The sequence below is a fragment of the Pezoporus flaviventris genome, unplaced genomic scaffold (genome assembly GCF_033815535.1).
Source record: "Pezoporus flaviventris isolate CSIRO_AGI_PZ_B2104156 unplaced genomic scaffold, CSIRO_AGI_Pfla_v1 ptg000025l, whole genome shotgun sequence".
In the NCBI taxonomy this organism is placed as follows: Eukaryota; Metazoa; Chordata; class Aves; order Psittaciformes; family Psittacidae; genus Pezoporus; species Pezoporus flaviventris.
This window is the reverse complement of record NW_026892573.1, coordinates 32,627,037-32,640,909: the sequence shown is the minus strand read 5'-3', so window position 1 is coordinate 32,640,909 and position 13,873 is coordinate 32,627,037. Positions and strand designations below refer to the sequence as shown.

The 13,873-nt window shown below is 51.8% G+C and overlaps 2 protein-coding genes across 3 annotated transcripts in view; both read left to right on the top strand.

The window, feature by feature from the left end:
• Positions 1-13,873, top strand: part of CAPN5 (calpain 5) — a 52,561-nt gene that overhangs the window by 26,948 nt on the left and 11,740 nt on the right. For both annotated transcript variants that reach the window (XM_061458089.1, XM_061458088.1), the window contains exon 3: positions 7,371-7,502. In XM_061458089.1, coding sequence (XP_061314073.1) covers positions 7,371-7,502 — 132 coding nt within the window. The remainder of the gene's footprint in view (positions 1-7,370; positions 7,503-13,873) is intronic.
• On the top strand, positions 9,230-11,360 carry OMP (olfactory marker protein). Its single transcript, XM_061458090.1, has one exon. The coding sequence runs from the start codon at positions 9,931-9,933 to the stop codon at positions 10,408-10,410; it is 480 nt and encodes a 159-aa protein (XP_061314074.1). The 5' UTR covers positions 9,230-9,930; the 3' UTR covers positions 10,411-11,360.

Sequence of the window (13,873 nt, the reverse complement as noted above, 5' to 3'; positions counted from 1 at the left end):
ATCTGGAAATGCTGTGCATTGCCTGTTGTTGGGAATGTCGAGCAGGTCAGGAGGAAATCACTGTAAGGGAAAGTGATGTTCTCAAGGAGAGGTGAAGCTTGCTTGGATCTGATGGCTCTGAGATACCAACACCCTCAAAGAAACAAGGACAAACCCTCTCTCCATCACCTTTCCTTCTTGCCTCACTTAGCAGAGCCTGAACTCCTCTCCAGGACCATCAATGGCTTGACCAGGGATGGTCATGTCTGTCTTTATAAACACCTCAGGGGAAGAGCTTGTCCTTTCCTTGCTGCAGTTTCATGCCTGGAGCCCATGGCTTCCTTGGGAGATCCCTGTTTGTTGTTAAATGCAGGCTTCATCCTTTTTGGTGATCACCCCATTGGAGGTGGCTGGATGCTTATGGCCAACCCTGCTGCCAAGTTCCTCTCCACTTCCTTCTCTTAACAGCAGCAGAGCTCAGCCTTTTCCTGCTGGCCGCCTGTTGGATCACTTTACATAAGGCTCCTTTTTGCTCCTTCTCCCAGCTAACGGGAGCTGCTGAGCCCATATTTCTAGAGGGTGGTTTCCCAGGGTTTGGATAACCAGAATAAGTGTGGGCTGGGAGTCATTTCTTTCAATGGCTTGGACTCATAATAACCTCTTCATTGTCATTGCATAGTCAAGAGATTAACTCAGACTGTGATGGGGGCAAGTCCTGGTCTTGGATTGAGGTGATGTTGTGCTATAAATGTGACACAATGGCAAACCAAAGGGCAATTCCTCATTGCTCTAGGGGGTATGGGAGGTATCCCCATGGAAAAGTAGTTAGGAGGTTCTCATCTGCGATATGCACGTGGAAAGGGTAGGTAATTTTCCTTTGCAGCTTCAGGTTCTTTGTTTTCCCATCAGTAACTTGGCTTTTAGGATAATTAAAAACCAAACCAAAACCCCACATGATGTGGATTCCTAAATCCTGTTTTAGAAGCTTGGCTTTCAGGGAGACACGGGAATTGGGATGCAGGCAGGGCAGCGTTCAGCCGGCACAAGTGCCAAACCTGTATTATGTTGCCTGGAGGCAGAAATGATGCAGCTGAGATTGTGGCCACATCATTTTGCTCTGGGGTGTAACAATAGCTCTGTGATGAGAGGGGGAGGTGGGACTATTCCTTCCCAAATACAGTGGTTTCTCACAGCAGGGCTTACTTGAATAGGTTCCTCCTTTCCACCAATGCATCTCCACCACCATGTCCTCCAGGATGGGGACTGATGGCTCTAAAGTGGTACAAGCTGTGGAACAGCCTCATGGCTCATGCCTGTGGTTCATAGTCCCTCACTTGTACCAATGAGAACCCCAAGAACAAGTCTGGGGGCTGATGTAGATAGTTTCAGGCCAAAGCAGTTCCTCTGGTTGAGGTTAGACCCAACAGCTACAAGTGCTGGTGCAACTGAGGGTGCAGCGTGCCATGGTAAGAGGATGGGCTTTGGAGGGTGGGTGTATTTTGAACCCATGATGCTTCTAAACCAGGGTTGTTCCTCACCCTGCAAGTTCTTAGCACCATCCCAAGGGAGCTTGGTCAAAGGAAATGCCTAGGAGAGCTCAAGACTGGGACAGGATGGAAGATAGAGGACTTGGGAGAAGGTGGCCAGCAGCACTGTAGTGAGTCAGAGGGGTGTATCTGTCATAGGATGTTAAACAGCCATGGGAGCTTGGTTTTAGTGTGGCTCCCTCGAGTCCATGCCTCCATGGATATGATTTAAGGGAAGGAGATCCAGGTGGTGCTCTCTGAGAGCTGATGGGTTTGCTCTCCTTCCCGTCTCAAGGCTCTAGTTGTGTGCACTCAAAGGGTCAGATTCAGATGATGCAGCATGAAAAGGAGCCAGGTGGCATTGTTTCCCTAAAGGAATGATGATGGTTTGGGTGGTGATCGGACCGTGCTGGGACTTGAAACCGAGAGGGACCACTTGTGCCTATGGATGGGGTAACCTGGTGCACATCATCACACTGCTCTGAGCATCCCACCCCCAGTTTGTCAGCGAGGCATGTGAAGACTTCCCTGCTTGGGCACGGAGATCTGCAGATCTGTCAGGATCCAGGAGATGTTTTTCCTTAGCAGCTCTGCAACCAGACGCATCAAAACAACTCAGTGGGAGAGGCAGAGTGGGGAGGGCTGTGTCTGAATGCGTGGAGATGCCCTGGTGGCCTCTGCATCAGTCTTGGCTGGGTAGAGACGGAAGAAGTCCTGGGCTGAGTAATGATGAGGCTTTCCAAGAGTGCATCCCTGGAGAATGCGGGCAGGAGGAACGGGAACAACGGGTCCAAGGTCTCTGCACTTGTTCCTCCTCCCCACCCTCCCTCTCCATCTGCTCCTGGCGAGGCGCAGTGCTCACAGCAAGTTGTGTCTGTTCCCATCTCATTGCTTTAACAGAGACCTCTTTGCTGCCTCTGTACCTCGGCTATGCAGAAGGTAAAACCTCAGAGGGACTTGTCAAGGCTGCTAAGCCTGCAGATTGACCTTTAGATCTTGTTTGCCACCGTCCCCCGCTCTTCCTGGTGCCAAAACAAACGGCACGGCGTGGTGCTGAGCTACACAAGCAGAGTCATGGCGTTGGTGGGGAGGGTATTTGTGTGATGCCTTCTTTTACAAGCGACTCCTGTTTGCTGTGGGTGGAGTGCCCAACGCCCTGTGCATGGTGTGGGAGCTGATAACAGATACGAATGTGTGTACATTGAGATATAATGGGTGCACTAGCAGGAAGGGTGTCTGGCTGAGGCAATAGAAACCATCTCAGTTGTCCAGGGTGCAAGTATTACCAACCAAACCTACCCTTCCATGTGTGTAATTTTTAGTAGGGGCTGTCGCAATAGGACAAAGGGGAATGGTTTTAAACTGAAAGAGGGGAGACTGAGCTGAGCTCTTAGGCAGAAGCTCTTCCCTGTGAGGGTGCTGAGGCGCTGGCACAGGGTGCCCAGAGAAGCTGTGGCTGCCCCATCCCTGGCAGTGTTCAAGGCCAGGTTGGACACAGGGGCTTGGAGCAAGTTGCTCTAGTGGAAGGGGTCCCTGGCCACGGCAGGGGTTGGAGCTGGATGAGCTTTAAGGTCCCTTCCAACCATTCCATGATTCTATGGTTCTATAATAACCCCCCTTTAAACACAGACCCCTGCTTTTCTAACCTCACCCTATTTCCCTTCCCTATCACCCTGGTGCAAAATCACTTCCCAGCAGCCAAAGAAGACCTTTGTGTCAGCACCGTCACCGTTGCTCACCGTGTTTGGATACCACCTGCTCTCTGGGTTGTGTGAATGACATTTAAAACCCAGCATCCTTCCAGTTGCCCGTTGCCCAGGCTGGGGGGAAGCACAGCCACACCAATAGATTGCATTGCCGATGCTGCAAGGCTGAGTGAAATCACTGCTCCTGAATCAGCCGGGCTCTGCGGTGCAATTACACTCGTCTGCTCCTTGCAAAGTCTTGTTAGCAGAAAACGGCCCTGGCATGCAGCAGATGTTGTCTCTCACATGGTTATTTCCCCCTCTTAGCTCTTTCCCTCCCTGCAGCTGGCTTGACACGATCCAGATCCCCAGTGACTCTGAAGCGCAGTTCTGCACTGAGAAGCGTTTATGATAAGCAAGTCACCGCTTATAAAGGCAATTAAAGGGCGATTTGCTCATTACTACCCCAGGTGGACTTGGACTATCAGGAGAAGATGAGGGTGATGTTTTCAGGTTTAAATGCACTTGTGTGTGCTGGGGGAGAGAGTAGCAAAGGGGAGAAACGCACAGTCTATTTGGTGGGAAGCAAAAGCACACCAAGTGCAAGATAATTGCACTGATTGAGTCTTTTTCTTCCCTTTAATGGACTTCAATAACCCAAAGCCAAACTGGCCTGTTCTGGGCTCCCATGAGCCAGACCTGGTAGCTCTGCATCAGCCTCTCATCGACAGGGACCTCACAGTCCTCTCCCAGCCCTGGCTCTGATTTCCACCTCTGTCCCACATCCCCTGCAGGAGGAGGGATGTGGGAAGGAATATATGAATCACCAGGGCTTGGAATCACTAGGTTGGCCCTCCCTGTGTTATCAGGCTGTATCTTTTGATAGGACCATCCACACAGGCTTCCTCTAAGCTGTATTTTGCTGCCTGGAGCTCAGCAGCCATTTCAGCAGCGATTTTCAGGGAGGGAAAATCATCTCTGATGGTGCTTAGGGTCCTCCAAGACAGGTTCTGCTTGAGGGTAAAGAGGCATGGCTGGCTCCCATGGCCAAGGTGGTGCAATGGCTTTTGGCTTTACCCTGCTGTTCTTTGCTGTTCAGAGGATTGGAACTGGATGAGCTTTAAGGTCCTTTCAACCCAAACCACTCTGGGATTCTATGGACTCACTGCCTGCTGAAGCCTCGGGTGTCAGGGGCAGTTTGAGCTGGTTCTGTTCTGGCTGATACCTGAACCCAAAAGGCCCCCTTTTGGGGTGTGTGTTTGTGTTCATGCTGCCCTTTCCTCTCGGGGTCCTGGTGCTGGGAGGGTGACGTGGTGTTTGCTTGCTGGAGAAGCACCTGCATGGGTAAACTTCATTGCTCACCTGGTTTCTGTCCGCTGCACAGGAGGGAGGGGAGGGAGCCAAGGTGGTGACCTTCTGTGATCAGAGCATCTCTGCTTCACCCCTCCCTTGCACATACAAACCCCAGCCATTGTAATTCAGTCTAACTGCAGAACAAGATCTTTATCTTTATGAGACATCTCTGTCCATAGGAAAAGGAAAACTTAGTTCAGTGCTTTTATTAGAATCCCAGACTGGTTTGTGTTGGAAGGGACCTTAAAGCTCATCCAGCCCCAACCCCTGCCACGGGCAGGGACCCCTTCCACTAGAGCAGCTCGCTCCAAGCCCCTGTGTCCAACCTGGCCTTGAACACTGCCAGGGATGGGGCAGCCACAGCTTCTCTGGGCACCCTGTGCCAGTGCCTCAGCACCCTCCCAGGGAAGAGCTTCTGCCTAAGAGCTCAGCTCAGTCTCCCCTCGGGCAGGTTCAAGCCATTCCCCTTGGCCTGTCCCTACAGGCCCTTGTCCAAAGCCCCTCTCCAGCTTTTCTTGGCTCTTCTTTACCTACTTCCCACTGGTCCCTAGTTCATCACCCACCCCTGTACAGGGTAGACATGGTGCTCCACGGCTTTTGAGTGTGCTTCGCACCCTGAAGGTGCTGAATCAAGGCCCAATGTAGTGCATGCAGTCCTGTGGGTACTGCAGCCTTACTAAAGGTCCCTTGCTCTGTAAGGGCTGCACTGGACCAAAAGCACTTTAAAATGCCACATCCAAGTGTGTACCTGAATGGGAAACACCTACTGCAGCATCTGAAGAGCTGCCTGAGTGAATCTTTCAAGAGCAATATGCCCTTAGGGTCCCATCTGGGGTAGTGAGAAGAGGAGCTGAGGGAAATGAGGGCTGTGATTTGCAGAGGGAGCCTGCCCCTGATGAGTGTTTCCAGCCATAGCACCTTGATTGCTACCATGGGTGGAAGAGTAGGTTCTAATGGTTCTACCCCTTGTCTGTCAATGCAGGCTGCTCTTTTGATGATTACAAAGGGCTTCCCTCTAGTAAATGAGCAATCAGAGGGTTTTAGTTTGCAAAGTCTTTCCTGGTGATGGGGAAATCACAGCTAACTGCTGCTCTGCTCTGGGAGAAGGGCCCTGAACATCCGACGTGCTTTACCCTATGCTTTCTGCCAAGCAGGATGTGTTCTTCATGCTTTCATGTTCTCCCCTGTTGATCTAATACCAAGCAACATCCTTTTTCTACACTGCAGATTCACCTACAGGTAGAAAGGGCAGCCGTGGTCCTCAGATGGGGCAAACCCAGTGCCTCTGCCACCCAGAACAGGATCACTGGGCACTGATCTTGCGGACATCCCCATCCCCAACACACAGGAGGGATGCATCCCCTGCTGCTGGGAGCTTCCTCGGTGGTGTGAAGCAGGAGCTAAACCCCACTGCTGCTCTCCCATCCCAGTCAGCACTCGGATGCTGGGAAGCGCAGGCAGCTTTCGCCTTTGCTGGCTGACAGTTTACCTCCCTCTAGTGCTTATCCCGACCTCCTGCACCTGGGAGGGGATTACTCCTCTCCCTTGGGTTTCATCCCTGCTCTGTTTGCATCCGGATGGAGCTCTGGTTATTTTTCAGGTGTATGGTGCTGCCTGGATTAGGTGGGAATAGCAGGAGGTGCTTATGAGGCAGCAGTTCCTGATCCCCCCCCGTGATGGGCAGTGGCAATACAAATCCCCATGTGCACAGTTTGGGGGGAACGTGTTATTCTGGGTGCAATCAGCCTGAAAACCTGGGAGCAGAAGGGAAATCTGCTTTTCCTTTCCCCCCCATCCAATGAAGTGTAATAACAAAGGGGAAACAATTCCTGCAGCTCTTGGGCCCATCTGCTCCCAGCCTCCAGACATACAGGACCTTCCAACATGGGCTGATAAGAAGAAAAGCTTAAAAGAAGCAGTGTTTCACCTGAAGCTTGCTCAATACCCTCTGTTATCTTAGTGCTTTCTTGGCCAGGCTCTAAGTGGGAGTGGGAAGGGAGGGCAGCCTGGCAGGAGCGGAGTGGAGTAACAGGGATGTGGTTGGTGCCTTAATGGTTGGAGGGATGAACCCAGCTCTTAGCTACCTCCTCCCCAAACTTCTCCATTCGTGGTGCCCATGCGCTATCCACCATCCTGCTTTGGGGGTCACAGTGAGCATTTAACCATCCTGGCCCAGCTACAAAGCTTTTAGCTCACCAAATTCTCCCCATCTGCTGTGCTAAGACCTGGAAGGTCCGGGGTGAGGATACTTGTCTTCTTGCAACCAAGGCTGAGCCCTCAATGTGTGTTGAGCTTTCCTGGGTGCGTGGTCTGATTTAGGCACTGTGATTCCTCATCTGAATGCCTGGCTCTGCCCTTCTGCATGGTTTTAGTTTCGGATGGATCCACAAGTTCCAATATGGGAGATGGTGGGTTTGAGTGATGCTCTCCAGAGTAAAATAGGAGAGGGAGAAGCTTGTAAAGCACTCACTGGAAAGAGAGAGCTGAGGGGCTTATAGGGAATAACAGAGTGGATTTAGAAGAAGGGCTGGTTTGAAAATGCACCATTTCACCAGGGATAGTTACAGCAAAGCTGTGCTGATGCTGGAACGGAACAGGGAATAGGTTTGGTGTCACTCCAGCAATGATGCTACCCATGTCCTGGTGAGAGCAGAAGGCAGGACAAGGTCCCCCTGCCACCGAGCATGATGAGAGAGGCCAGCAGAAAGCTGCAGGTTTGAATGGAGCCTGAGGAAGAGAGGGATAGATTTTCCTTTGCCAAGAAGCCTGGATCCTGGTTTCCCTCTCGTCCTTTACTCAGTGTGTCTGTTTCTGTTCTGCCCCGCAGGAAATCTGCAATGATCCACACCTCTTTGTGGACGGGATCAGCTCCCATGACTTACACCAAGGGCAGGTTGGGAACTGCTGGTTCGTGGCTGCCTGCTCCTCCCTGGCATCCCGGGAGTCTCTGTGGCAGAAGGTAAGTGATTCCCCATGGCAGGGGAATGCCTGTCTTTAACACCTTGGCTTTGCGTTGTGTTTGGCCTCAGGGGTGCCTCAGGTCCCCAGCACGGTTCATGTGCACAAACCTCCCTTAAAGGACTGTCCTTCAAGGGCAATTTGTCGTCATCACTGCAGTCACCTCACACTCAAGACAAACCCTTGGGCGGTTTCTCTTTAACCAGGTAGATCAAGTCCCATCTTCTCCTCCAGATCCCAAATCTGATCCTCGCCACTCCAAAATCGCCTAAAAGACAAGAAGAGCAGAACTTGGGATGCTCCGCTGCAGCATTTGGCCCTGTTTCCTTAATTCCCATGGTGTTACCTCTCTTTGGCTGCTCAGTGTGTGCCCACCTTGGCAATGAGATACCTTGCACTGAAGCAGGTAGAGTGATTTGAGGACGTTAGCCTCTTTCCCAAAGCACTGCTTCCCTAAAGCATCCATCCCTGGCATGCCCCATGGTTGGATTGCACCTTGTAGCAGGGATCCTTCAGTGTGGTGCCCAAAGGGATTGGGTTAGGGGCCAGAAAGCCACCAAAGAGCTGCACTAGAGCAAGGGGCTGCAGATCCAGGGAGCAACCACAGAGGTACAGGGAAGAAGGTGCTCAGTGCCATGTCCTTGGACTGTCTGTGCCTGAATACACTGTGTCCACTGCTATAGAAGTCAGTCCTATGAAAGCAAAAGCAGGAGGGCCTCAGACCGTGGTATGGGCATGCCTGCTTGTAGGACAAGAGCCCAGCAAGTTGCAATCACCTTTACATAGATTTTAGTCCAAAAAGCCCCCAAAGCCCATCAGTGTGTGCAGACAGCATCACTGCTTCACACACAGCCTCCTGGTGTGGTGGCAATGGACCTAAAAGGGGCCCCTCCACCCTACACCTTTGCATCTGCTCTGCGTGCTGCGGTACCTGCAGTCTCTGTTGTGTGTGGTTTGGGGATGATGAACGTTAAGTTCATGAGTTTGTGTTTGTTGCAGCATCCCCATTGTCTGTTTAACTCAAGGTTTTTCTTCATATGGGAACAGGATAGCTGTTGTTGGTTTCTGGATAAAATGGTGACTGTAGTGGCACCAGGGATTGTTTAGCTCCTTCCTCTGCATTGACATCTCCCAAGAGGGAGCAGGCACATTTTCTTCCCTCCTCACCATTCACTTCCAGCCCTGCCTTGGGAAACGCCAAGCAAACAGAAGCCGGGTCCCTTGGGACACCTCATTATTTCAGTTTGCCCCCAGCATTGCTTTTCCTCCCTTGGCACTTTGGCTGTGGGTGTTTGTGCCTTCTCAGTTTCCATCCCTTAACCCTCAGAGGCTCTTCTTTGCCTGCCTCCTCTTTCTAACTGAAAGCCTTGTTTCCTGGCCAGAGCTGCAGTTCTCCCCAGGCCTTCCCTCCCAGGGATGTTCAGTTTGCTGTGGTGTTGGAGACCTGTGCATTAGACAGGCCCTTTGCTAAGACTTTGCGTGGTGCTTCGAGGGCTTAGGATGAATTGGAAGGAGAAAACGTGGCTGTGAACTGCAGCAGCAACTTTTAAACCGAAATGGAAGATGCCAAGTGCGCAGATTAACCCTTTGGTCCAGGGAGACACCACATCTGCTGGGATTAGAGCCTGGTCCTTGCTGAATGTCTGAGGGACCAGAAATGATCATAGAATGGTTTGGGTTGAAGGGACCTTAAAGTTCATCCAGTTCCAACCCCGTGCCACAGGCAGGGACACCTTCCACTAGAGCAGCTTGCTCAGTGCCCCATCCAACCAGTCTGCAAATACCTAATGGGAGGGTATGGGATAAGATGGAGCCAGACTCTTGCTGGGGATGCACATTCACCTGACAGAAGATAATACCACAAGCTGTATCTTATCTTCAGCACTGGGCATGGTCAGACAGTGAAACAAGGGCCCAGAGAGTCTGTAGGATCTCCATCCATGGAGATACTCAAAGACAGAGTGCACAAAGCCCTAAGCAACCTGACTTAACCTTGAAGTAAGTCCTGCTTTGAGCTGCAGGTTGGGCCAGACCCTTCCAGAGTCTCCTTCCAACCTGAATTATCCTTCTTACAGAGAAAACCCTGCTGCCCAGACCTGTTGGGTCACACCGAATCAACCAGGTTGGAAAAGACCTTGAAGATCATCATCCCTGGCTGCATGCCTTCATTTTGGGATAACGAGCTGTGGTTGTCAGGCAGGTTGCCAGGGAGGCTGACATCAGACATCCCTTCCCTATAGATTATCATGCACAGTAGCACCATCAGCTCCTCATCTGCAAAGAGACACCCAGAGGAAGCCCTGGAGGGTGTTCTGCGTCACTGGCCCGGGTTGCTTAGCACCAGTGGGCCATGAAGAGGTGGCTTGGCAGCTGTTTTCCTCTGTGTGTCCTATCGGAGAGCCAAACATAGCAGCGGAGCAGCCGAGGTGATGGCAGTGCAGGCAGGGATGCTCGAGCTGCCCTTCATCCGTGATGACCAGCTCACCCGGTGCATGAGGCTGCGATTCCAGAGCCTGCAGCAGAAGAATGGGAGGCCCCAGGATGGTGAGAAGCTGCTGCATCCCAACGAGCACGTCTACAGAGTGGATTTCATCCGGCAGCACAACCTGCGCTTCCTCCGCTGGGATATCCGGCTGGAAAGACCTGGGAAGGTCACAGTGACCGGCACTTCCCAGCACTGGACTCCTGATCTCACCCACCTTATGAACAGGCAGCTGCTAGAGCCGGTGGGTATCTTCTGGAAGAAGCCAGGGGCTGAGGATGTGGAATGCAATGAGGCAGATGCCCAGGAATTTGGGGAGCGGATAGCGGAGTTAGCCCGCATCCGTAAGGTGATGTATTTCCTCCTCGCTTTCACCGACGGCCTCGAACCAGCTCAGCTGAAGGGCTCCATTGTTTTTAAAGCCTGATCCTCTCCTGCTCTGCCCTTCCTCCTCCAGCTGTGCTTTTGTCTTTGTATTCCTTTTAGTTTGGTTTCTGGTTCAGTTTTTATGTGGTTCTCTATGAGGGATGGCATCACTAAAAAGCGAAGGACAGCACTTCTGGAGCCCCTCAGCCCTGTGAAACATTCCCCTACGTGCTGTCCTTTGGATGATGGGGAGGAAGGGGCCATGAGCTTGCTGCTGTATTTGCCTAGTGTGTACAAATTCAGCATGGATTCTTCAGGTCTGACTGGTGCAGGGTCTTGCTAGCTTGGAAATACGAGGCTGCTTTAAGCCCTACAACTGTGGCGACTGCACAGCAAAAACCTGATGGAAAAACATGGAATTGCCATCCTAGGAACAGGAGAGGCAGCCTGGAGACAGCCCTGGCTTCCAGTTTCCATCCTACCTATTACAAAGGAAAGGCTTGTGTGAGATGCACTGCTTCTCCTTGCAAGGATGCTGAATGCTGCGACTGAGGCTGCTTGGTGTCTCTGAAGACCAGTCCCGTGGAGGACCGGCTTGCCGTGAAGCTGCAGTACATTTGGACACGCTGTGCTCTGCAGATGCCAAACCCACTGGAGAAACCGGTGCAGGGGGGCTGGAGCACCCTTTCTCTGACAGCCACCACCATTTCTGGCTGGGGGTCATTGTGGGGAGATGTACTGCAGCACCTTGCTCACCTCGGGCTGCCTGGACACTGTTGGTCCTCAGATGGGTTGGAGCAGGCGTTCCTGTGTGTGCAGCAGCTCGGAGCAGGCTGTAGGTCTGAGCCAGCAGTGACTGCCCTGCAGCAAAAGCAATCTGTGCATTGCTGTGGCCTTAAAGCACCCATGAATAGGTTTATTCTGAAGCATTTAGGGAGCCAGGATGCTGCAGGGCACATTGCAAACCACAGAGCAGGAGCCTGCTGCTGCTGTCTCCTACCCACTACAGCTGCTGAGCTTGGTGAAGCTTCTTGAGATGCACAGATAGAAATGTCCTTTGAAAGAGTCAAGTATTCCTACAATTGGTTCTTTGCTAGGATTGCACTCCAGTGTGGGTGAGTGCTCCTCAAGGTATGGCCTGACATTATCCTGAGGTGTGTAGAGAGAGGGCAGTGGTGGGATTTTGTACCCATGGCCTGACTTAAGTGGACCATCCCCAACAGAGTCCAACCTCTTCAAAGCCTCCAGAGATGCAGGCTCCATGCCCTCCTCAACACAGCAATAAGGTGTAAAATGATGAGCACAAGCTAATCCAGGCAGAAAGGAGAAGGAAAGGAGGAAGATCAGTTACTAGCTGAGATGGTAGGAGCTTTGAGCCTTACCCACAACCAAAGCTCAGCAACCACTGAGTCACACAGCCATGGACATTGCTGGAGAAACTGATGTCTTCATTTAGACCCCAAGCAATGCTGGACTCAGTGAGGAGAGATAAAACTGGATGTATGCCATCCCTGGCGGTGCTCAAAGCCAGGTTGGACACAGGGGCTTGGAGCAAGCTGCTCTAGTGGAAGGGGTCCCTTCCCATGGCAGCAGTTGGAGCTGGGTGAGCTTTAAGGTCCCTTCCAACCCAAACCAGTCTGGGATTCTGCTTGGCCATAGCATGGACCCACTATGGGCCAAACCCACTTCTAGGATCCTGACAGACTTTCCCATAGGAGACCTTGCTTGTATATCCCAGACTACAAACCACATTAGACCCAATAACAGGAGCCACTTCCAACATCCCAAGGGGTTTTTGCATTACAGGTCTCTCGCTATGCCATTGCTATGCTGCTGGTTGCTGGGGTAGAGTTCTTGCTGCAGATACCTCCCTGGGTATTGATGTACCATAGTAAATAAAAGCCTAATGAACAGGGTTCCCCTTAAGGACTGAGGCTGTGCATGTCTTATCCTAATCCTGCACACAATAAAGCACCAACCACCAATTTCAAACTCACTGTTGGTATTTCTGAGCACCTTTTCATCTCCTGTAAACAGTAAAATGAGCATTTACCTTCTGTTTTTCTTGGTGCGAGAGGCTTAATGGAGCATTTAACAGGTTTGTGTGGTTTGGGAGGGGTTTGAAGGGAAATGGTCCTCAGGTGGATCTTCCTTTCCATGAGAGCTGAGAGGTGAGCGGGGCAGTGTGATCACCCCCCTGCTGCAGGGAAGATGATCTTATACCAGCCACTGGAACTCTCCCTACACAGTTTCAGCATCCCATAAAAGCTTTCAGATATACCACTGCCCCATCTCCCAAAGGGATTTATCCATGGTTCAGCAGATTGGCACAGTAGGGTCTTTTCCTCCTCTTCCTGAGCTAGCAACTTCCCAGCAGAAGAGCCCCTGCTTGGAGAAATCAGCATCTACCAATTCCTCCTTCTAAGCAGGGACCTTTTCCCAAGATCATAGGTGTTTCTGGGCTGCCAACTTACCTATTTCTGACCCCTTTCACTGTAAATTTGTCCCACTGAAGGGTGCCACAGCTCTAGATTTTGTGAACCCCTAAGCAAAAAGCACAGTTGGGTGAATGAGAATGGTGGGGACCAATATATCCACTGCCTCAGTGTCATCCAACCGAGTCAAGTCTGGGACTCAGTGGGATCCTGGGATGGGTGGTCCATGGCATGTTCTCCAGCATCCACTGGGGAGGGATGGAGATGCCTGAGGAGGTTTCCTGGGGGTGGATGGGAGCTGTGGACCTCAGTTGCATGATGATCTCCATGAGGGGTCCAGCTACTGCTGGGGTTTGTGGATGTGCCCCATGTTAATCCTCCAGGTAACACGCAGTGTCAGGTCACAGGCAGGGGCTGTGCTCTATGTCTTGAAGTGTGGTGTCCCAGTAGGCACCACATCCAGCACTGCCACCTCTCCCATACAGCCAAGGGAGTCACAGATGCCTCGGCCAGAGGGTAAGCAACAGGAGGGATCCTTGGCCTGGGTGGGATGCTGTGCTCTGGGGGAGAAACCTGGTGTTTGAGCTCACACGTTGCCCTTTGGGATGCTGAGGACAGATTGGACTCTAGGGATCAGGCTCCTCTCATTCCCCTTGGGTTGGTGTGGAAGTACATCCAGTCTTGGATCCTGGTCTAGTGGTCCAACCACTTCTGCTGCCTTCAAGAGGATGATGATGGGGACCGCTGTCTCCTGCCACCACTGACAGTAGTGGCAAGCCTCAGACCCAGCCAGCTGGAAGCTGGCCCTGCTGCCTCTAATCAATGCCATCATCATTTCTAAGCCCACATTAATAGCAAATTGATTAGCACAATGGTCCTCTAGGACAATTCATTAGGATGAGCTCCAGTCAGGAGGGAATCGATGGGGACTGACGGAAGCTTGTCTGACCATGCCTGGCACTCTCCCATCGGGAGTCTGGGACATGGTTGTTAACACTCCTGGAAAACACCAAACCCTCCAAAAGCAGCTCTTTTCCATGGCTCTGTCTGCTCTTCTTCCATTGATCCAGACAGCTCAGGAGTGCCAGT

Bases quoted from the DNA above. Each gene is read 5' to 3' on its own strand.
- OMP (XM_061458090.1), top strand. From the start codon at position 9,931: ATGGCAGTGCAGGCAGGGATGCTCGAGCTGCCCTTCATCCGTGATGAC.